The sequence below is a fragment of the Mya arenaria genome, chromosome 8, assembly GCF_026914265.1.
Source record: "Mya arenaria isolate MELC-2E11 chromosome 8, ASM2691426v1".
NCBI classification, from domain to species: Eukaryota; Metazoa; Mollusca; class Bivalvia; order Myida; family Myidae; genus Mya; species Mya arenaria.
In genome coordinates this window covers 44,957,859-44,985,197 of record NC_069129.1, presented here as the reverse complement: position 1 = coordinate 44,985,197, position 27,339 = coordinate 44,957,859, and the positions used below count along the sequence as shown (strand labels likewise).

General features: G+C 35.0%; 1 protein-coding gene across 1 annotated transcript; it reads right to left on the bottom strand.

The window, feature by feature from the left end:
• Positions 1-1,830: 1,830 nt before the first annotated feature.
• LOC128245061 (orexin receptor type 2-like) lies at positions 1,831-18,809 on the bottom strand. Its single transcript, XM_052963266.1, has 6 exons — positions 18,331-18,809; positions 5,661-5,866; positions 5,363-5,526; positions 4,262-4,409; positions 3,299-3,411; positions 1,831-2,902 (listed from the first exon to the last, which is right to left on the bottom strand). The coding sequence occupies exons 1-6, from the start codon at positions 18,736-18,738 to the stop codon at positions 2,742-2,744; spliced, it is 1,200 nt and encodes a 399-aa protein (XP_052819226.1). The 5' UTR covers positions 18,739-18,809; the 3' UTR covers positions 1,831-2,741.
• Between the last annotated feature and the right edge of the window lie 8,530 nt (positions 18,810-27,339).

Here is a 27,339-nt window from a genome sequence, read left to right as displayed (position 1 = left end):
TCAATATCATTTAAGATCTGTACGCTTTAGAAATAATTATATTCACACTAAAAGTCGTTTAGGAATATTAGGTGTGGCAAGGAAGACCTCGCAATTGTCGGATCTCACATCGCAATGATGCGTTATATGTTAGTGTTCTCCATTTTGATTTGAACAGATTGTGTTTCACAGGTTGCAGTGTTTTCAGTCTTGTTTTTATGCAAACGAATACAACAATGGTGTTTTACGATCGGTTTTGTCATCAGGGCCTTCCCTAGTTACGCGGAAATTTGCTGTAGGTTGAGCTAAGTCACAGTTGCAGGTCAAAATATATTGTAACGGAAATCAATTGTTTGTACTTTTAGGTTATTGTTTTGGGAAATAAATTATTATAAATTCACTTGAAATGATATGTCATAATTGATGGTAATATTTATAGGTATGAGTGTCCGATTTAATTATGTTGTTTTGTTAAGGAAACAGTTGCCTTCGAAACGTTATTTTTGCTGGGTTTTTTTACCATTAACAAGGATAGGCCAAGGTGGTTGTGCCACAATGGGCAGTGAGCTGTGACCAAACTCTTAACACTTTGTTTGTCGTTAAGAAGCTCTGATATTATTATATTTTATTATTATTATTATTATTATTATTATTATTATTATTATTATTATTATTATTATTATTATTATTATATTAAGATTGATTCTTGTCTTTAAGGTTAATTTTAAACAAGGTTGACATATTTGCTTGACAGTTAGCCCACTGACGTTTTAAGTGTTAGGGATTTGTATTCCTAGTGGGACTATTCTGTTTTGTAACAATGTATAAATACAAGCATCGGTAAACATATGACTACATTTGATGGTTATTTTTTACAATGCATTTTTAGATAATGAAAAGAACACAAACAGAAACGGGTGTATAAATATGGACGTTACTTTTCACTCAAACAATACTTTGATGGATATAGCTATATTTGGATGACGGTGGTGAGTTTATTTGTAACGTTTCGAAACGAGTCAGTGCTATCTTGATTTAGCTTCTTTTTTTAGGAATATAAATTAACAAAACATTAGCCGACTTCTCTACTTTTATTTGATCTAAAACAACGTGAAATGGCATTCACTTAGTTTACTGCTACCTTTATTGTAGACAAAGATTTTTTTTCAAGATATTGTAGCTGCAATGAAAAAATGGAATTACTTTATTTGAAATAGCTTAGCGAGTGTCTATTTTCCAGCAATTTGTTGAGATCAATCGCGATAATGTTTGTTAACGTCTGATAATGTTTACTAGTTATTATCTCAATAATTTAGACTAATAAGCGCTTGAAATTTCTCCGGCATTCTCCGTGAACCAATTAAAATTACAAAACTAATATCGGAAATTCATGAGTTCACGATGTCCAGTTTATTGTTAGAATCTCAGTTAAACCCATGACGTACCTATGACGTAGCCTCACATGCGGGTAACAGTTCATACAGTTAACCGGTCAACAGTCCAAAACATTGTTGATTACCATTTGTAAAGCAGTCGAAAATAGTTAATTACATTTATATAGAGCATCGGGTAATACTAAAGAATGGTATTTGAATTCAATTGCTGCTTCGAAAAATCCGTCCACTTAGCTAACCTTCGTACGTTCTGACCGATGTTGGACTTTATTTATAACAGTAAACATTTATCAACATGTCGACAATGGAAATGTTCTTTATTTCATACACGTCTGTGCGGATACTAACAAATGTTATTGTCGCTGGCACATCTGATAAGCAACTCAAATGAATAAATGAACAAACTGACATATAATTCCAGGTTTTTTTATTTGGTTAATGTCCCGCCAATTTCAACCTAAATACCCATATACACATACAATATACGACAACACAATCAAAACACACCACGGCATATAACAAAACTGATGGAAACCCGACGTCTGGAAAAAGGTACGCCTCATTGTCGTGTGTTTAAACTAACAACATGTGCCCATGCGTGATAACACAGACATATGTTGAAATAGTGTTATAAAAGCCAGCAGAATTTTTAGACCTTTATTTATCTAGTCAAAGGCCATTGCTATAGTAAATCCGAGTAAAATGACATGCAAATTACAAGTGCACAATTTCCTACGCTCACCTTAGACTCATACAATTTATAGGAATGTTAGTCAGAATAAGAAATTGAGCACCTGTAATGTTTTTGTAATTTCAAATGGTCTAACACAGATTTTGGTCCTTTCCTAAGTACACTATGTGAAACAACAAATTTACAGTAACATGCGACACAAACAATGTTACACTGTTTTGACATATCAAGGGCAAGTATTTGTTTCACCAAGTATATATCATACAAAAAGCAGTTGCACAATATATAAAGTTGACCATCATTCCTATGGAGTGTCATTAGAATACTTATGTGCAATACGTATGGAGCTACGTTCAAACAAAATATATTTCAGAGATGCGACGACGGGACGAGATACCATAGACACAACTCGTGTATAGCCTCAAGATAAATCAAACTACGGTAAAATAATACTATTGTGCTTACTAAATCATATGAATGTTCATAGTTGTTTTCTATGCATAATATTAATTACAAGATGCTTATACATATATAATTCATATATTCATATATAATTCAGTAACTATCAATAAATGTGCAATGTAACAAGTATCTCAAATAGCAACTTCCGCTTCCGCTCAGAAGATTTTTAGAAATGATATCGAATGTTTAATTTACATGCATCATGCTTAACTATCTCATTTCGTCATGACGCTACTGTCAATGTTACTATTTTCAATAGTTAAATGACTCGTCTCGGAACAAGTCATTTGGTAACGAACCCCTGGTCCCTGAGTTTGGGTTTTCCCACAGCTGCAACACAGAGAGAGCGTCCCATGGAACTCTTTCCGGAATTTGTCTGAAACATGTTACACATATATGGCACATCACCATTTCTTTATGTATACACTTGTATTTGATACTCATATGAAATGGATGACAACAGCGCTTAGATTAGTTTAACTACTATGGAAAAAAACAGGTCAATTCGCACCACTTATAGTTATGCAGCATGGTTTAGAGGTATTCTAGAGTAAACGCGTAGCTTAATTAGTTTATATAAATCAGATTTAGCTTGAGTAGAAGGAAGGCTGACAGCATAAAGAATCACGTTTGAGTTCATTTCCTTCATATAAAAATACTGATTTTAATTTTGAGAGGCTATAAGATAGTACCCCTGATGGGAATCGAATCCAAAAGTTCTTCTATTAGAGGTGGAGTCCCATACCACTTGACCACTCTAATCAGTTCTTACCGCTCATGAAGATGTAGATAATTGGGTTGATACAGCTGTTGAAGAATGTACACCAGTGGGAGATAAGAGCGAACATCCGCAGGTTAGGAATTCCCCGTAGCTTTTCCATATATCTGAAAATTAAATACACTATAACATATGTTAGTTTTGTCCTTCATTGGTCTTGCGTGTTGCTAGGAAACGATCAAATAAAGGGTAAATGCCAACATGTAATTGAAGGAAGACATTATATAATACATACCCCTTATCATGGGCATGCTGATAAATCCTTTAACCCTATATATAACATACATAAAGCATAGTATATATACTTTATTTAGACGTGGCGTTCAGTCACTAGCTACCTAGTACTCAGGAATATATAAAAACAATTGATAGTACAGCGTTACTTTCAAACTTAATATTTATGCATAGCCCTTTAAAATGATGTCATGTATTTAATTGCATACCTCAAAATAATGTTATCTAAGATTTTTCCATCCAACAATCCAATCGTGCAAGCAATTTATGAATGTTTATTACAAGTATAGTCGCTTTAACTTTCGTTTCAAAAATATATTTTATACGGAAACATGCTTTAGGATAATATTTGTGCCGTTCATAACATAGAAACTATTTAATGTGTTATGCCATAAATGTAAAGCTATGATGTTGTTTTGTAAAAGTGCACTAACTGTCCTGTTTTATAAACTTAACAATCTAAGTTTGATCGATGATGCAAAGACAAATTCAACTTTGTATTCTGGCTATGATTTTCATAAAGCGGATGGAAATGTTTAATGTGCGTGATATTCCAGGAAGTGCACGTAGTTTTCTAAGTTCATGGATTTAATGCATTCAACATCAGTTTTCATTTGATATCTAGTTAAAGCTTTTTAAATTGTAAAAGCGAATGAGGATTTTGTAATCATATCCGACACATACACCCTGAAACAAACCTAAGTGAATGGTCAGAAAGCTTACGTTAGAATGCTGAGTGTGTGGTTAGGCAGGAAACACAGCGCGAACACCACAACAATCGTCACCAGCATCTTCACTGTCTTCCTTCGACTCAACAACCTACTGCCAAATTCAGTATTAGGTTGCCGTGATTCGTTTACTGATTCCATCTCTGCAATTGTTTAGGATCATGTCTAACTTTTATATCAAAGAACATGTTTAATTTGTGAATAACGCTTTCTCTATCTTAATGGTCTTATGTCTGTCTTTAATTTTTAATTTCAAAAACTGCAAATAAAACTTAAGCTATTAACCTTTGTTATACATTGCCATCCTCTTGTGTGATTTTTTCAACACATTGTTTAAGATGCTCTGCACCTTCATGAAGTGTCAAATGTGCATATTCCAGGTATTTCATAATACCGTCTTCAAATTAGGGGGAATATCTACCATTAAATAAATGCATTAATATTATATTTTGAACAACAATTAAGGAATGAATTGCGGGGTTTATGTCATTATCGGGGTATGAACGCAATTGGGCTGGTCAAAGTGTGTGGAGTCCGAAGAACTCCACGCGTACTTTGACCAGCCCAATTGCGTTCATATCCCCGATAATGACATCAATCCCGCAATTTATTACTTATATTTACACCAACAGTTCCTTATTTCGTTCAAGAATTGTTAAAAAATACGTCATTTCATTTAAGAAAATCTTTCATTAATCCTTTCTTACCCATTCTGTAAATAGAACGACCCGACTGTAACCGGAAACATTTTTTTTCAAATGACATCACAATAACGCGGGAGAAGATCAACCATTTGAAATTACTTTTAAACGTAAAATTGAAACAATTATGGCAACACTTCATTTAAAATATAATAAATTCACACTTTCTAAAATGCTGATTTATATTTAACGGGAAAAACTGACACAATACAAACAATAACAAGATCAATAGTTTTCATGTATATTGTTATGCGATGAATTGCGATCCGAACATATCCGAAGATGTTGTGTTCATCGATTGATGAACGCAATTTCCGAAAGGCAGTTCATTTAAGGAATGGAAGTTGAGGTATAAATATGTATGTATGCGCTACACAGGAAATAATAATACGCACGAATATCTCCTGTATCCGGGATACGTGTCATCCAGAGCACGACATAAATGTGCATGTACACGCAGGCGATGAGGACAAGCGGCAGGAAATATAGTGACACCAACAAGCATATCTGGAAGATCATCATCGTTCTCTGCTCCCATAGGGCTGGGTAACATATTGTCCTGCCGAACGAAAGACATTTGTCGGAAGTTGATATACCTTTTGGTCCCCTTCTGTATCATAAGGGATACAATTACGTTTAATATTTATCAAATCAAACATGTTTATTTGTCGAAAGCATTAACATATATGATACCTGAAGACCGTGTCGGGGCGATAAGGTATCACGGTGAAGGCTAGGAACTCGGGCAAAGCCACGCAAATGGAGACTGCCCAAATAGCGGCAATGGTGATGCGGGCCCTCTGGATGTTGCTATGGAAACTAAAGAGCTGACATATGGCGTACCACCGTTCTACTGAGATCGCACACAGTGTCAGGATGGAGACGGTTATACACATGGTCTGAAAATATAATAACACCTGCTTATTCTGGAAAAAAACAACAACGATAATTAACCCAAAAATGTTGCCCGATGCCTATTGAGTGCTACACATGGCATAACAAAAGGAAGTGTCGGGTTTTTTACAGCAAAAAAACACAAAGAAAACAAAACAATATAAACAAGTGTTTTGTTTTTATCGATATCGCTCATTAGTTTTGACATCGTTCCAAATTTAAGAGTTAACTGCTTGTTGTTAAAGAGGAAAACATTATTTGATGTATTTAGACATCAGATGGTCCCAAAATCAGCAAACGCATTATTTCCTTACAACAAAGCTAGAATTGTCAAAACCTGCTAGATTTTCAGCGATGATTTTATGTATTTTAAAGAATATGCGCAACAATCATGTCTCAGCTGAGTTTTAAAAAATAGCACATTTTTGCAATTGGTGTGATCGTTTCACAAATTATCCTTTAAATGAAAGTTTTAGACAACGCGCTGTCATTTTAAGCAATGAAAACCTGTTTTCCGCTTTCTTCCACAGTCTGTTCTTTTTTTGGAAAAACAATTGTGTGTATTTTAAGTGTGTGAATGTCAAGTAAACTGATATTATTATATTTTTCTTACTGAGCAAACAACCCTTTTTGAATTTTGAATTGGAATGATACGCAAAACCTGCAAAATAGACATATGTCGTCGACGGTACATCTGTAAGTAAGATTAACTGCGTTGTACACAACGGAATCTATGTTGTTATTTTATGTCATTTTTTCTCATTGTATCATCTGGTGTCTAGTCTTCACAACTCCTTTCGTAGATTTGTTTAAAACAAGTTTAATCTTGAAACTGTATTGCGTTTAGTTACCATGTATAAGTGGATTTAGGTGACATGTCGAGATTTATACGTATACAGAAGCAATATACGTTTAGAAATTAGATTTAGGCCTTTATTGAAAACAACATTTTTACATCTATTTTGTTTCAACTAAGAAACAACACGCCATTGATGCATGTGATATGAGGGGATAACATCGGTATATAGCAGTTGAGGAACCGGAACTCATATATGAATAACACGCCATTGATACATGTTATATGAGGGGATAACATCGTACTATAGCAGTTGAGAAACCGGAACTCCTATATGAATAACACGCCATTGATGCATGTGATATGAGGGGATAACATCGTACTATAGCAGTTGAGAAACCGGAACTCATATATGAATAACACGCCATTGATACATATGATATGAGGGGATAACATCGTACTATAGCAGTTGAGGAACCGGAACTCCTATATGAATAACACGCCATTGATACATGTGATATGAGGGGTTAACATCGTACTATAGCAGTTGAGAAACCGGAACTCCTATATGAATAACACGCCATTGATGCATGTGATATGAGGGGATAACATCGAACTAAAGCAGTTGAGAAACCGGAACTCATATATGAGTAACACGCCATTGATACATATGATATGAGGGGATAACATCGTACTATAGCAGTTGAGGAACCGGAACTCCTATATGAATAACACGCCATTGATACATGTGATATGAGGGGTTAACATCGTACTATAGCAGTTGAGAAACCGGAACTCCTATATGAATAACACGCCATTGATGCATGTGATATGAGGGGATAACATCGAACTAAAGCAGTTGAGAAACCGGAACTCATATATGAGTAACCCGCCATTGATACATATGATATGAGGGGATAACATCGTACTATAGCAGTTGAGAAACCGAAACTCATATATGAATAACACGCCATTGATACATATGATATGAGGGGATAACATCGTACTATAGCAGTTGAGAAACCGGAACTCATATATGAATAACACGCCATTGATACATGTTATATGAGGAGATAACATCGTACTATAGCAGTTGAGGAACCGGAACTCCTATATGAATAACACGCCATTGATACATATGATATGAGGAGATAACATCGAACTATAGCAGTTGAGGAACCGGAATTCATATATGAATAACACGCCATTGATACATGTGATATGAGGAGATAACATCGTACTATAGCAGTTGAGAAACCGGAATTCATATATGAATAACACGCCATTGATACATGTGATATGAGGAGATAACATCGAACTATAGCAGTTGAGGAACCGGAATTCATATATGAATAACACGCCATTGATACATGTGATATGAGGGGATAACATCGTACTATAGCAGTTGAGGAACCGGAACTCATATATGAATAACACGCCTTTGATACATATGATATGAGGGGATAACATCGTACTATAGCAGTTGAGGAACCGGAACTCATATATGAATAACACGCCATTGATACATGTGATATGAGGGGATAACATCGTACTATAGCAGTTGAGGAACCGGAACTCATATATGAATAACACGCCATTGATACATGCGATATGAGGGGATAACATCGTACTATAGCAGTTGAGGAACCGGAACTCATATATGAATAACACGCCATTGATACATGCGATATGAGGAGATAACATCGTACTATAGCAGTTGAGGAACCGGAACTCATATATGAATAACACGCCATTGATACATGCGATATGAGGAGATAACATCGTACTATAGCAGTTGAGGAACAGGAACTCCTATATGAATAACACGCCATGGATACATGTGATATGAGGGGTTAACATCGTGCTATAGCAGTTGAGGAACCGGATCTCCTATGTAATAACACGCCATTGATACATGTGATATGAGGGGATAACATCGTACTATAGCAGTTGAGTAACCGGAACTCATATATGAATAACACGCCATTGATACATGTGATATGAGGGGATAACATCGTACTATAGCAGTTGAGAAACCGGAACTCCTATATGAATAACACGCCATTGATGCATGTGATATGAGGGGATAACATCGAACTAAAGCAGTTGAGAAACCGGAACTCATATATGAGTAACACGCCATTGATACATATGATATGAGGGGATAACATCGTACTATAGCAGTTGAGGAACCGGAACTCCTATATGAATAACACGCCATTGATACATGTGATATGAGGGGTTAACATCGTACTATAGCAGTTGAGAAACCGGAACTCCTATATGAATAACACGCCATTGATGCATGTGATATGAGGGGATAACATCGAACTAAAGCAGTTGAGAAACCGGAACTCATATATGAGTAACCCGCCATTGATACATATGATATGAGGGGATAACATCGTACTATAGCAGTTGAGAAACCGAAACTCATATATGAATAACACGCCATTGATACATATGATATGAGGGGATAACATCGTACTATAGCAGTTGAGAAACCGGAACTCATATATGAATAACACGCCATTGATACATGTTATATGAGGAGATAACATCGTACTATAGCAGTTGAGGAACCGGAACTCCTATATGAATAACACGCCATTGATACATGTGATATGAGGAGATAACATCGAACTATAGCAGTTGAGGAACCGGAATTCATATATGAATAACACGCCATTGATACATGTGATATGAGGAGATAACATCGTACTATAGCAGTTGAGAAACCGGAATTCATATATGAATAACACGCCATTGATACATATGATATGAGGAGATAACATCGAACTATAGCAGTTGAGGAACCGGAATTCATATATGAATAACACGCCATTGATACATGTGATATGAGGGGATAACATCGTACTATAGCAGTTGAGGAACCGGAACTCATATATGAATAACACGCCTTTGATACATATGATATGAGGGGATAACATCGTACTATAGCAGTTGAGGAACCGGAACTCATATATGAATAACACGCCATTGATACATGTGATATGAGGAGATAACATCGTACTATAGCAGTTGAGGAACCGGAACTCATATATGAATAACACGCCATTGATACATGCGATATGAGGGGATAACATCGTACTATAGCAGTTGAGGAACCGGAACTCATATATGAATAACACGCCATTGATACATGCGATATGAGGAGATAACATCGTACTATAGCAGTTGAGGAACCGGAACTCATATATGAATAACACGCCATTGATACATGCGATATGAGGAGATAACATCGTACTATAGCAGTTGAGGAACAGGAACTCCTATATGAATAACACGCCATGGATACATGTGATATGAGGGGTTAACATCGTGCTATAGCAGTTGAGGAACCGGATCTCCTATGTAATAACACGCCATTGATACATGTGATATGAGGGGATAACATCGTACTATAGCAGTTGAGTAACCGGAACTCATATATGAATAACACGCCATTGATACATGTGATATGAGGGGATAACATCGAACTAAAGCAGTTGAGAAACCGGAACTCATATATGAGTAACACGCCATTGATACATGATATGAGGGGATAACATCGTTCTATAGCAGTTGAGTAACCGGAACTCATATATGAATAACACGCCATTGCTACATGTGATATGAGGGGATAACATCGAACGAAAGCAGTTGAGAAACCGGAACTCATATATGAGTAACACGCCATTGATACATGATATGAGGGGATAACATCGAACTAAAGCAGTTGAGGAACCGGAACTCATATATGAATAACACGCCATTGCTACATGTGATATGAGGGGTTAACATCGTGCTATAGCAGTTGAGAAACCGGAACTCATATATGAATAACACGCCATTGCTACATGTGATATGAGGGGTTAACATCGTACTATAGCAGTTGAGAAACCGGAACTCATATATGAGTAACACGCCATTGCTACATGTGATATGAGGGGTTAACATCGAACTAAAGCAGTTGAGGAACCGGAACTCATATATGAATAACACGCCATTGCTACATGTGATATGAGGGGTTAACATCGTACTATAGCAGTTGAGAAACCGGAACTCATATATGAGTAACACGCCATTGATACATGATATGAGGGGATAACATCGTACTATAGCAGTTGAGGAACCGGAACTCATATATGAATAACACGCCATTGCTACATGTGATATGAGGGGATAACATCGAACTAAAGCAGTTGAGAAACCGGAACTCATATATGAGTAACACGCCATTGATACATGATATGAGGGGATAACATCGTGCTATAGCAGTTGAGAAACCGGAACTCATATGTAATAACACGCCATTGATACATGTGATATGAGGGGATAACATCGTACTATAGCAGTTGAGAAACCGGAACTCCTATATGAATAACACGCCATTGATACATGTGATATGAGGGGATAACATCGTACTATAGCAGTTGAGAAACCGGAACTCATATATGAATAACACGCCATTGATACATGTGATATGAGGGGTTAACATCGTACTATAGCAGTTGAGGAACCGGAACTCATATATGAGTAACACGCCATTGATACATGATATGAGGGGATAACATCGTACTATAGCAGTTGAGGAACCGGAACTCATATATGAGTAACACGCCATTGATACATGATATGAGGGGATAACATCGTACTATAGCAGTTGAGGAACCGGAACTCATATATGAATAACACGCCATTGCTACATGTGATATGAGGGGATAACATCGTACTATAGCAGTTGAGGAACCGGAACTCATATATGAGTAACACGCCATTGATACATGATATGAGGAGATAACATCGTACTATAGCAGTTGAGGAACCGGAACTCATATATGAATAACACGCCATTGATGCATGTGATATGAGGGGATAACATCGAACTATAGCAGTTGAGGAACCGGAACTCATATATGAATAACACGCCATTGCTACATGTGATATGAGGAGATAACATCGTACTATAGCAGTTGAGGAACCGGAACTCCTATATGAATAACACGCCATTGATACATGTGATATGAGGGGATAACATCGAACTATAGCAGTTGAGTAACCGGAACTCATATATGAATAACACGCCATTGATACATGTGATATGAGGGGATAACATCGTACTATAGCAGTTGAGAAACCGGAACTCATATGTAATAACACGCCATTGATACATGTGATATGAGGGGATAACATCGTACTATAGCAGTTGAGAAACCGGAACTCATATATGAATAACACGCCATTGATACATGTGATATGAGGGGATAACATCGAACTATAGCAGTTGAGAAACCGGAACTCATATATGAATAACACGCCATTGATACATGTGATATGAGGGGATAACATCGTACTATAGCAGTTGAGAAACCGGAACTCATATATGAATAACACGCCATTGATACATATGATATGAGGGGATAACATCGAACTATAGCAGTTGAGAAACCGGAACTCATATATGAATAACACGCCATTGATACATGTGATATGAGGGGATAACATCGTACTATAGCAGTTGAGAAACCGGAACTCATATATGAATAACACGCCATTGATACATATGATATGAGGGGATAACATCGAACTATAGCAGTTGAGGAACCGGAACTCATATATGAATAACACGCCATTGATACATGTGATATGAGGAGATAACATCGTACTATAGCAGTTGAGAAACCGGAACTCATATATGAATAACACGCCATTGATACATGTGATATGAGGGGATAACATCGAACTATAGCAGTTGAGGAACCGGAACTCATATATGAATAACACGCCATTGATACATGTGATATGAGGAGATAACATCGTACTATTGCAGTTGAGTAACCGGAACTCCTATATGAATAACACGCCATTGATACATGTGATATGAGGGGATAACATCGTACTATAGCAGTTGAGTAACCGGAACTCATATATGAATAACACGCCATTGATACATGTGATATGAGGGGATAACATCGTACTATAGCAGTTGAGAAACCGGAACTCATATATGAATAACACGCCATTGATACATGTGATATGAGGGGATAACATCGTACTATAGCAGTTGAGTAACCGGAACTCCTATATGAATAACACGCCATTGCTACATGTGATATGAGGGGATAACATCGAACGAAAGCAGTTGAGAAACCGGAACTCATATATGAGTAACACGCCATTGATACATGATATGAGGGGATAACATCGAACTAAAGCAGTTGAGGAACCGGAACTCATATATGAATAACACGCCATTGCTACATGTGATATGAGGGGTTAACATCGTGCTATAGCAGTTGAGAAACCGGAACTCATATATGAATAACACGCCATTGCTACATGTGATATGAGGGGTTAACATCGTACTATAGCAGTTGAGAAACCGGAACTCATATATGAGTAACACGCCATTGCTACATGTGATATGAGGGGTTAACATCGAACTAAAGCAGTTGAGGAACCGGAACTCATATATGAATAACACGCCATTGCTACATGTGATATGAGGGGTTAACATCGTACTATAGCAGTTGAGAAACCGGAACTCATATATGAGTAACACGCCATTGATACATGATATGAGGGGATAACATCGTACTATAGCAGTTGAGGAACCGGAACTCATATATGAATAACACGCCATTGCTACATGTGATATGAGGGGATAACATCGAACTAAAGCAGTTGAGAAACCGGAACTCATATATGAGTAACACGCCATTGATACATGATATGAGGGGATAACATCGTGCTATAGCAGTTGAGAAACCGGAACTCATATGTAATAACACGCCATTGATACATGTGATATGAGGGGATAACATCGTACTATAGCAGTTGAGAAACCGGAACTCCTATATGAATAACACGCCATTGATACATGTGATATGAGGGGATAACATCGTACTATAGCAGTTGAGAAACCGGAACTCATATATGAATAACACGCCATTGATACATGTGATATGAGGGGTTAACATCGTACTATAGCAGTTGAGGAACCGGAACTCATATATGAGTAACACGCCATTGATACATGATATGAGGGGATAACATCGTACTATAGCAGTTGAGGAACCGGAACTCATATATGAGTAACACGCCATTGATACATGATATGAGGGGATAACATCGTACTATAGCAGTTGAGGAACCGGAACTCATATATGAATAACACGCCATTGCTACATGTGATATGAGGGGATAACATCGTACTATAGCAGTTGAGGAACCGGAACTCATATATGAGTAACACGCCATTGATACATGATATGAGGAGATAACATCGTACTATAGCAGTTGAGGAACCGGAACTCATATATGAATAACACGCCATTGATGCATGTGATATGAGGGGATAACATCGTACTATAGCAGTTGAGGAACCGGAACTCATATATGAATAACACGCCATTGATACATGTGATATGAGGAGATAACATCGTACTATAGCAGTTGAGGAACCGGAACTCCTATATGAATAACACGCCATTGATACATGTGATATGAGGGGATAACATCGAACTATAGCAGTTGAGTAACCGGAACTCATATATGAATAACACGCCATTGATACATGTGATATGAGGGGATAACATCGTACTATAGCAGTTGAGAAACCGGAACTCATATGTAATAACACGCCATTGATACATGTGATATGAGGGGATAACATCGTACTATAGCAGTTGAGAAACCGGAACTCATATATGAATAACACGCCATTGATACATGTGATATGAGGGGATAACATCGAACTATAGCAGTTGAGAAACCGGAACTCATATATGAATAACACGCCATTGATACATGTGATATGAGGGGATAACATCGTACTATAGCAGTTGAGAAACCGGAACTCATATATGAATAACACGCCATTGATACATATGATATGAGGGGATAACATCGAACTATAGCAGTTGAGAAACCGGAACTCATATATGAATAACACGCCATTGATACATGTGATATGAGGGGATAACATCGTACTATAGCAGTTGAGAAACCGGAACTCATATATGAATAACACGCCATTGATACATATGATATGAGGGGATAACATCGAACTATAGCAGTTGAGGAACCGGAACTCATATATGAATAACACGCCATTGATACATGTGATATGAGGAGATAACATCGTACTATAGCAGTTGAGAAACCGGAACTCATATATGAATAACACGCCATTGATACATGTGATATGAGGGGATAACATCGAACTATAGCAGTTGAGAAACCGGAACTCATATATGAATAACACGCCATTGATACATGTGATATGAGGAGATAACATCGTACTATTGCAGTTGAGTAACCGGAACTCCTATATGAATAACACGCCATTGATACATGTGATATGAGGGGATAACATCGTACTATAGCAGTTGAGTAACCGGAACTCATATATGAATAACACGCCATTGATACATGTGATATGAGGGGATAACATCGTACTATAGCAGTTGAGGAACCGGAACTCATATATGAATAACACGCCATTGATACATGTGATATGAGGGGTTAACATCGTACTATAGCAGTTGAGTAACCGGAACTCCTATATGAATAACACGCCATTGATACATGTGATATGAGGGGTTAACATCGTACTATAGAAGCTGAGTAACCGGAACTCATATGTAATAACACGCCATTGATACATGTGATATGAGGGGATAACATCGTACTATAGCAGTTGAGAAACCGGAACACATATATGAATAAATTTACTCTTTGCTTATTATAGATGCACTCTTACTCCCAAATAATATTAACTAAAATTAATAAAATCGTTTAAATATATCAAAAAGGTTGAATAAATGTCAAAAACAATGGTTCTTAATAGGGAAACCAAGTTTTATTTGAAAGAAAGTTGCAGAAAACACGGTATTCAAACTTGATGAGACTATAGTAAATCATAGTAAATCTTTTAGCATTCACCAGTCATTTAATATTTTGGGTTTTCAGCCATTGAATACACAGCTACAATCTTGCTATCAGTACATAATATTATTGCGTTATTTAGTAAGTAGTTAAAGATTTATCTCTCAAAATTTATGTTTGTTTTACACGTGCATGTATTGATTTTGAATAAGAGTATCACTTTATCTTGTCAAAATTTACAATGTTTAAAAAATAATATTTTTTTTTATTTTAGTATAAAAGGATTTCTTTAATGTAATACTTGATTTATATTTATTTGCCGTGGTCAACTGACGTTGCAATAATCGCTGCTTGCGTAAAGATACATTTGACTTAACCACCACTTTTCGTACAAAATATACAACATCAAGTGATATTATCAGACGCATATAATACCCCTATTTATTTTTAATCATTCTTTGCGTTCTACATATTACTGCAAAGTACCCAATTCAGATAACAAAACAGTGATCGGAAGTTGTTATGGCTGTCATTAAACAGCACGTAGACGACGATGTGCATCACTTTACCCATTATATTTAATTCAGATGATTAAATGTTCTTCTTGCATTCATCGTAACTGTTCTTAAATTAGCTACCTGTCTAGTTGCTTTTTATTAACAGCTTCTCAATTCGATGTTAAAACTCTCATATCACCGCCAATACAAACATTACCGTAATCATAAGCAGATGTAGGTGTTCCGGGCAATAAAAAAGAAGAAAGCGCAACAGTAATTATGCAAAACAATAGCGATTTTAGTGAGATGTAAATTTGCAAAATGAAACGGTAATATAGGTTTGTTTATGCCTTCGTGTTTATGTCGTTGACGTTGTTGATTAGCCTTGTCATCAATTTGCAAATTTAAACTGTTCAAGATATGCACATGCCTTTTTGTACACATGTTATCAGAACAGAACAGAACAGAAATTTTATTCGGCTTAAGCATAAAAAGCTCATCGTCACAACAATATGTATAGAAATAATGCATGTTATTAGTGGAAATACATTTTTATTTCTTGAAACACAACTACAAAAGACGAACGTCGGTATCCGCTTTTTTTCGTTATATGATCTTGAAAAGCCTTTAATGTATTATGTGTAAATATGGCGCATGTTTAAGGTTGTGTTTGTTATGATACAATGTGTGCTGCGACAAGATATTTAGGATTGATGGTTTTAAATAAGTTAAATTGAAAAATGATGAAACTTTGTGAAGAAAATAATGGTAAGTGTAATTGTAAATTAGCAATTTCTTTCATCGAGTGCACACCAAGAGGTATACCTCAGTAGTGGTCTTGCGATGATTGAAATATTTATTTTTGGGTTCCTTGGGTATAATATGTTGCAGTTTGAAACGACTTTCTCTTATTTCATCCCGCTTTGAAATCATTGAAAATAACAATTTATTGACTTTTTATTATTAAAAAGTGCCATTGTTTTTGGCAAACTACGTCAATTGGGATTATGCTTGCACAGCACCTTGCTTTTAATACTTTTTTTGTTCACAGCAAAACAGTGTAATTATGTGTCCACAATCGCATTGTTTCAAATGTGGAGTATATCAGGATTTAATCCATCGTAATTGTTTAAAAAACCACGAAAAGGCATGTTATTTTTTCCTTTACTTTCTTTATTTTGATGTGCGGATGGGGGGGGGGGGGTGCTCAAACATTTGTTTAAAAAAATACTTTAAATGAGTTAATGCAGATTAACTGAATATATTTTCATAGCAACCATTCCTTCATGATGTATATTACAATTGAATGTTCATATCAGTATATCAAAGTGTCAAAGAACCTCTATTTAAGTGTTAAATTAAAATATACATTTTACAGATACAATTTGTTGGGGAAAAACATAGTCAAACGCGATATGTATCGGAGACATTCAAGGCGTGCTCTAAATGCAGGTAAAATTGCATGTTTATGTTGTCAAAATATGCATTTTGTCTATAGAATAGCAACTCTACGTTTTGGCTAATATATTTGACTAGCAAAATTTGCTTTTTATTTCAGTATTGAGCTATTAATAAACATTATAACATATCAATCCTGGTATTAGAAAACAAACCATGAGAATGACGCCAATATTACATATTGTATCATCAATTCATATATGCCGTAAAAATAGTCGCATGCAAAAACTGATTGCCATCTATGTTACAGAGGCAGTTTCCGCATATTATTGTCAACCACAAAACAGATGAGCGGGCACTAATAACATTGTTGATGTCGTTTTATTGTAAGAGATGCGTTGTTTCTCATAATTGTTTGATTTTCAGATATAAATATAACCAGTAAGATGTTTTGTTTTATAGTACTCAGCGGTACTGCTTCTTTTTGTTCAGATTGCATTTTAACACACGTTTTATAATTTGGTAGATGTACATAAATAATCTTTAGATATCTCGTTTATATCGAATGTATAAAAACTTATGGTCCAGTCATATATATTGGAATCGTTATATTGTCATAAATAAACAGAGGGATAGTCCCTCATAATGTGTGATTTGCAGAATTAAATAGAACGTGTATGATGTTTTTGTTCATGATAACTTTTTGTTGGTAGAATAATTGCTAATGGATAATATATTGATTAATATATAAGATTGCATTTCATTACATATTTAATAATTGTTAGGATGCAGATCTATCTCGTTTATATTGAACGTAGCAAAACATTAATTCAGTACTTAAAACAACAAATCAATGTGCTTTTGTCTATGACAACAAATTACGTACCCCGATAGCGATGCTGATTTTACACATTGCTCCTCCAAACAGCCATGTATCTGTTACGTCAACAATCAGAGCCGAAGGCAACAGGACAAGGATCACAGTCAAGTCGGCAACAGCCAAGTTCACAATAAATATGTTTGTATTTGTTTGCAAGTCTTTGTTTCTACAAACTGCAAAACAAACTAGAATATTCCCAAAAACACCGATTACAAACGTTATAACATACGCAAAAACAAGAACCCATTCTTCGGGTTCTGGTATGAAACATTCCAAGATATTCCTCAAATTTGAATTTCTGCATAAGCATACTACATTTCTATTTTCCGTAGCATCTTCCGTACAATCAGTGTATAGGTCAACACTTGAATTCCATGCTATGTAATTCGTTTCGTTACCAGAAACTGCATCCATATTACTTCAATATCGTGTGAACAAATTCGTAGTACTCAACTGCCTAGTAGTATTATTTCATTCGTGCTTGACTTGAGCAACAGAAGAAACGTGAATGGCCGTGTCGACGATGGTATGTTTCGTGATATTGGAAAACTCTGCAGCGAGTGGCATGGGATATTTTGAGCTTTGGACAAAATTTGTATTAGTGATATTGCAACAATACCAAACCATAGCCGCTGTTGCGGGAATCGACGTATTCAAAAAGAAAATCCGTATATATATATTACAACGATCGGTGAATGTCTCACTATGTAAACCAATCCTTAAGTCACGCTCTGAAAGTGAACTTCGGCTTCTGTCTTAACTTTGATTATTAAACAGTTTCCGTTGTCTTCCGAAATTTCTGACAATTTGGAAGAAAAATGAATTCTCTTTGCGAGTTCAAAAAACCCTAGTGAAACTGTAGCATATCTTTTTCTCCAGCGCAGCTTGGTGTGAACAGACATTTGCACGAACAAAAGCTATGTTTCAGTCTATGCTGAAATGACAGTTCTACAGCTTTTTTTATTTATCACGTGTTAATAGTATCTCTATATCTCAAAAGATTAAAAGAGAAGATATGCACATTGCAATGTAAATGATGAATAATTTCAACTGTAAAAGCTTACAGGCAATCCCCTTCTGCTCATGAAGACTTTTCCTTGAACTGTTCCTCAACCTATTTTCTTTTACCAGAACTTAACAATGTAAATTCTACGTTCTTCATTGTGTTCTTTAGTAGTCTGTATATGTATCTACGAACCGAATTCAAAATACATGATATCTGAATATTAAGCATGAAAAATATTAAATATATCAATATAATATAATCACATTAATATAAGTACAAAGTGACCACGGACGAATACTCAATTACATACATGGAAACAACATAAAACAATACGAACATGTTACAACAATATTACTAAAAATTAAATTCATAAATACAAATATACACGACCAACGTCCATGACATTATAACACAGTCCTACCAGTGCCAGGTACCATGTTTTAACTATCTCTCAATCAAACTTATATTGATTAATCTGTGCCCCGCAATGTTATATTAACATGTGCCAAAAACTATGGAAAATGTGAAAACATACACAAGAAGAACCAGCCAGTACTGCCATTTTAGAAGTTTTTAGGAAAACAATGCAATTAACAATTATCTAGTTTTAATCGGAAATTTTATCAAACTGATTTAGAAACAACAGCAGAGAAATGACGTCCACAAACATTAAAACACCACGACTTACAAAAACCTCTATCCATAAGCCTTATCATTTGAAGTAAAAGACTGATTGACACTTCAAAAAGTTGCTATTACAAAGAAAAAAATTAAGAAAGCGGTTAAAAGACTGACAAATCAAATGATGCATTTGTAAGCATACCAAGCTCTAGAGTTCAAAAAAGGTCAACATGTGGATATATGCAAAAACGGAAGTAAAGTGTAGTCCCTTGAAAGTTAACAAACAAGCCATACATAATGACGCCGTCACATAAATGAATATGTTTCTGTCATAAGATGGTTGTTTGTTTATGTCTTTCGATAATTTTAAATGATTATAATTATGTCTCTAGATGGTTATAACTAAATAATGTTTGTCTTAAGATCGTTTTATTTTCTAAGACAGACTGTGTTTCAGAGTTTCAAACAATAAATGCACCATATCTTTAAAAAAAATCCCATTAGGTACTCTGAATCGTAGTCCTTCGTTTGCAGATATAGTGTGGATCCCTAATCACAGAAGTTCTTGGGGTTCACCTCATTAGTTTATTTTTATTTGTTGTGTTATTAAGTTTTCCCAGTTAATACATACTTTTATAAGATTTGCCATTTACGTTTTTGCTTTATTCGGGATAAAAGGGATATGAGTGAGGTTGTGCACACAACCGGGTTTAAACCCCCAGTAAATTTACATTTTACAGAGCGTTTCAAGGCGGAACCTAGCAATCCTTGATAAACACACCTAGTTTTTATATAGTATTGTAAGTATTGTATATATGTACTGCGTTTGTGGAGTTTTGTGATGTCGATGTTCTGGTTTGTGATAGTTTTTTTTTGTGTTCTATGTTAACGTTTACCCTGTGCCGTTAAACAGGGCGAGTGTGTTCAAACGTTCGGCTACTGAGCTTGTGTCGTAGTTGCTCATAATGATTTATTTCGATGGCTTTACCAATGTTTTAATGTGCCAATGTTACGCTCCATATTTTGAATTGAGCCTCTTCTGTAATCATGGCTTCGTATATGACTGTCTGTGAATATCTGACTGTAACAGCAACGTATCTACACTTATAGTGTCGTGTTCCTTTAAAGTCGTTTGCAGTAAACGTCACAGTATGAAATTTAAAATAACGCGGAGCGGTCTATATTATATCCTCGTATGCAGTGATTTTTTTAGTTTAATACCATATGCATATGTACATATAAAGCATGACAAAGTTCCTAGCATGAATTACAAGATACCACACTCGGTACATAAACGCCCAACCGAACAGGCAAAACAACAATACGAAGTATAAACAAAATTGTCTAGTTTGGTTTGGGGGCAAACAGGCGCCGGTATATTCAAGTAGTATTCAGACAACAAAAACATATGCCCACAGTGACTCATACAAAGGTATACTTTGTACTTCACATATATTATAATATCGACATGGAAAAGTGCCGGCCTGAAGAGAGAAAGGCCTTCGGTTCAATCCGCATCAGATGCAAAAAACATGTTTTGCAGTATGTTATGAGTTTTATTATTTTTAGTAAATATTAATTGATGGTAGTTGTTTTCAAAGTGTGGTTTATAGCAGGTACCTAACAATTCTTGTTATTCATACCTATTTTTATATATATAGTATGTATGCACTGTGCTGTTTGTGGAGTTTTGTGCTGTTCTTCTATGTTTCTTGTTTGTGATTTTGTGTTCTATGTCTTTGGCGTTTGCCCACTGCCACTAAACCGGGTTTATGTTTAAACATTTTGCTACTGAGCTTGTTTCTGTAGCTTTTTGCATAAATATTGCTAAAATTCGAAGCTCAATGGAGTTTGGTCTTGTTCCAAGCATTCAATAAAATAACACTGAAATCATGAATTGAATCTTAAAGGAGGCATATTTCAAATATGCTAAGTGGAAATAAAGTTTTGCGATTGTTTCGTTATAGTTTTAAATGCATCCACATTGCTTTGTATGAAGATTCCTTGTCCCATTAAAGGTGAAATTATTAGCTCGGTTGTTTTACAACATGTGTTACAATGTACAAGAATAACCAGAGCCTGACAACATACTTTTAGTTGGTCAAAAGAAACAAACACCTACATAATGGGAACACCTTAAATATATGTACCACATTTCAGGTGCCAGGAACAGGTGAGCAACTTATTGGAGCCACCATTTGGAACTCACGGAATCTACTCATTTCTCATATGTATTACCAAAGAAGACAATTAAGCCCCATGAGAAAGAATCAAACGCTGCGGGATCGTATTGGAATAACTAGGATGATTGACATGATCTTCTTTTTTATTGTTTCAATGTTCTGTATTATTCTCTAAAAATTCAAAGGTACTAACAATGCTTTGTATTTATATTTCTAACGTAAACAAGTGTTGCTGCCTAATAGAAGTATTTAATCAATGGATTGTATTTTCTATTCCTTAACGAGAGTTAGTCATGTAATACAAGGACTTGTCGTGGCAAGATAAATACAATATTGACAAATGAGGAGAATACAATCATTCTCGTGCCTGTTGTAAAGCTATACATTGTATTTCAATGGAGGCTGTTCTTGTTCCGAGCATTCAATGAAATGACACTGACATCTTGAATTGAATGTTAAGGGAGCCACATTTCAACTATGCTAGGTGGAAATAGAGTTTTGCGATTGTTTCGTTATAGTTTTAAATACATCCTCATTGCTTTGTATGAAAATTCCTTGTCCCATTCAAAGTGAAATTATTAGCTCGGTTGTTTGACAACATGTGACACAATGTACAAGAATAACCAGAACTTGACAACACTCTTTTAAGTAAGTCAATATAAACGATCTCCTAAACAATAGGAACACCTTTAATAAAAGTACCGCATTTCATGTGCCAGGAGCAGGTGAGCAACTTATTGAAGCCACCATTTGGAACTCTCGGAATCTACTCATTTCTTATACATATTTCCGAAGAAGACAATTAAGCCTCCTGAGGTACTGAAAGAATCAAAAGCTGCGGGATCGCATTGGAATAACAGGGTGATTTATTTACTGTTATGACATTATCTTCGTTTTAATTGTTTCGATGTTCTATATCATTCTCTGAAACTTCAAAGACACTCACAATGCTTTGTTGTTTTGTTTCTAGCCTAATAATTGCTGTTGCCTACTAGAAGTATTGATTCATTAGATTATCTTTTCTATTCGTTTACGAGAAATAGTCATGTTATACAAGGACTATGCATGGCAAAATACATAAGATATTAACAAATGTGAATTATACAATCATACTCGTGCCTGTTGTGCTTGCAAATTATGATATTCTACACACATGTGTCATAAACAAGGTTTTGTATTGTTATGGATCAAAGTTATACATTGTATTTCAAATTTATATTTAAACAATGATGTATTGCATTTGCCTTAGGATACGATCGCAATAACAGACATTCTGTGTTTTTGCTTTGAATTGTTCTTACATATTTTAATTCATAGTCAAGTGACTTCTTCCATTTGCAGTCAACTCATAACAATCACATTTACTGTGTCTTGTTAGCAAGTCTTTTGTTCCCTTACATTGGTGTACAAGATTTACATCAGATGATGGTAAGTGGGGCGTCTAATTGTTTAATGTGACATCAGTATATTGTTAGTAATAGAACGCGATCAGAGGAGAACAATTATGAAACTATTGGGTATAAGACATAACGTGTTATCACCTATATTTTCGAATATGCATTTTAGTATCGCTTTAAATTATGTTTGTAAGAAAGAAGTTTATTATTTTGTTATGGTTTTATCAAAGCGTTTTATCAAAAGAACTGGCCAAATGCTAGCATAACAAACTTGAGTATCTGGTTGCATTTACTTTTCCAGATTTGTAAAACTCACTGGCCTAACCATTATTAAAAGCCTATCTTACTTCATCAAAAGTAAAAGGGACATTAAATTTATGAAACATGACATTAAACGGGGTATATGTTTAAATCTTTGGCAACTGAGCTTATTTCTGAAGTTTTTCACATAAGTTTATAATGATATTTATTTCACCATCTAAATACTTTTCATCAAAATGCTACGCATCTTTGTAAAACATGATATTACGAAATAAAAATTTAAGATTATCGTGATAATTGTAAATATAGTTTATTTTAAAAGTTTCAAAAAACCTTAAAAATGAGAATATCGTATTACAAACGTTCTATCAAAACAAAATCTGTGAACTTGATTCTGTCACAAGGGACTTATAATTCTTCTAGAATTTTGGGCCAGTCTATTAAAGAAGAATTGCTTGAGTATTTAATTGCATTAATGTGAGAGTAACTGTTTTCAATAACCGTTTTATAACAGCTAACAGCGCTAAATAAATAAATATTTAATAATAAGCTCTAAGCGAAATAATATAAAAATTAGAAAAATAAATACTTTCACAGTTTAATTTTAGATTTATTAAGTACACACAAGCAAATACTATCAACATAACAGGTATTGTAATGTCTTTTCCTGCATTCAGCTTTATAAATGATTTCGAGTGCGCTGGGGTAAATTGTGCAGTTAATCACAACCCTGCTATTAACTGAGTAGAATATACCGAAGAGTTTGATCTTTAAACAATAAATAACAATTTTACCCGTTTGAAAATTTGGCACGAGTCATTCGAACTAAAATATTCTCAAAAGAATGTACATAACAACATTAAGATAATTTATAGCCATAAAGAGTTTACAGGGCTCCTCTGACATGCAAACCTACAAAGCCCGGAATTAAAATTGTGGCTGCTTGCCTAGACTCTGTAGATAACTGTTTTATTATTAACGTAAGCTTGGGGTTATTTCATTGAACGCCACATGTAGACAAATATCTACTCTTTTGTTTCTGACATTTTAATTAAGATATATAGCAATTTCTCGAACATTATGGTATGTGCTACTAGTGGTTCGCAATATGATAAAGTAAAAACTCAGAGCAAAACCCACAACACATGGAGAATACATTTAAAGTTTAGTAGAATACGTATGTGAAAAACTACAGAAGATACAAGATAAACCCAAGCTGCTCAATATCTATATTGATTTAATTTAATGTCGCGAACCACAGTTTCATGAACACTCTTAATTCTTCTTACAACTGACTACACTTTAAGAATCCTGGGTACTTTGTCAATATTAATATCCACTTGCTTTCTGCATTAGTTACTTTATATAAACAAACACTTTTATTTTCCAGCATTTGTGTATAAAACAATATTGTTAAAGTTATTAAGTAAGTCTAATACCACAAACTCATTAGATCGATTCAAAGAATCCTCGTATTTTTTAATATTTTTTAAACCTTCTGCAAAATGCTACTCTTTCTAGAACTATACAGCCACAGACATGGAATATGGTCAACAAATTTATACACAGAAGCGTGTTAGTATCAATGCATACGAAACGACAATATAAAAATGTTAAGAATAAACTTATAAAACTTATAATTACTACTAGTAGTAAAGCAGTGAATTATTTGTTCCGGCTTGTGGTTCATCTACATGACAGTTCAACCCCCTTTTAATGTATAAAAATACATTTTTATAATTGAAGATACTATGAACACAACAATACAGAAAGTCATATTTAACTTGTCACAAACTCGTAAAAAAACTACCCTGTACGTCAGTGGGAAAGTCATAACCCAAATTTTCTCGGCAATAAATTTCTCTTATTTTTCTCTCTTGTTACTATGTTTGTTAGCACTGTGATAACATAATGTGTTGTTATAACAATGCGCAAAGACTAAACTGATAAAATCAACCCAATCAGATTTGTAGCAGAAAGAGTTCGAGCAATATCGAGTACGAAAGACAACCCATTGAGATAACCAAAGAACAGAAAGGTCACAAGCTGTAAAGGAAACCTGTAATAGATATTCATGTTAATATATCATTTTTTTAAAAATTATGTTCGCAGAGTAATATTGATGTTGTCGCGTTGCTGCTCGTTAAACAAGCCAGATAACAAATATTCGCTATCGCTCGCCTGCTGCCAAAACTGCTCCGTGGCTAATAGCATATATGACACTATGTAGACCGATTTGAAGTTTTTCTTCATTGTAATGCTGAACAAATATCTTTATCATTTTGTTTTCTGTTTTTATCTGCTGAATCAAGCATATCCAAATGCCTTACATTTTCTTTAAAAACACCACTCCCACTTTTTAAATAAGTTATAATGAGCACCATATCTTTGTTTTTTACATTTATAGTGTATATGATAAATGGTGTTGTGTAATAAAGAGTATGTAATAATAAAACAGCAAGATTCACCCGGTCTTTTCTTAAAGCAGAAACAACTGCTTAACTAGCCATTGACTCACATTATCAAAATCTTCAGTTTTAAACCTTTTCAGAATCAGACTTATTCGCAACAGATCCTTGTTTGCCAGAATAATCTGAATAAATCAATCGTTTGATTTTTAACCACTGAAAAATCTTTTAAAGAATGTTTAATTATTAACCCCTGTTGGATACCACATGTGAAAATGGTAGTTGCAGGATGAACACCATAGGCATCTGATGTCTATATGAAAGAAGATGTGGAAACAATCTCAGCATTTCAATGGAATGGAAATAGCTTTAGAATTCCTGAACAATGAAAATAAATAATGGAACGCCGATTTTGTCCAAACAAAGCCCAAACAAGTACCAAAAACAATGGTTTAAAGCGCATTCAACATAAGCGAATTAAGTTTAAAGATGTTTTTGTCTTGAACGTAAGCGGGTAAAACAATGCCAATTTCTAACAGTACATGTGCATAAAGTCCAAATAATATGAACTGCATATATCAGTAACATTTCCGGACGATTAATTAAAAAACAAGAAAAGAAACATTGCAATTAGAATTTGTTCGTGGAATTTTGCTCTGTTCTTCCATGTTTCTTGTTAATGATTTTTTAGTTTTTGTTTTCTATGTCTTTGGCGTTTACCCAGTGCCATTAAACCGGGTTTATGTTTAAACCTTTTTGCTACTGGGCGTGTTTCTGTAGTTTTTCACATACGTTTTGGCAGTGTGATGTATTCACTCACGACACATATTTTTTCCGGAATCATTTTGTAAACAGCGTCAGACACACAGCATGCCGTGGTCAAACCACGTATTTTAAGGTATAAGTTATAATTACGCTGCATAATTACCAGTTTAAAACTGTTTATAATACTTAATGAATAAAATCACTTTCATATACGTTCTTTATGGTAGGTTCATACAATACAACAAAGACATCGGACCAGATATTGCGGTTCTGATTGATGTGAATGTTCCTTGCAGAATCGCCATGCACAACCGACTGGTATATTCAATGTCTAACTTATGATATATGTGTTATTCCAACTATTTTAAATTAAC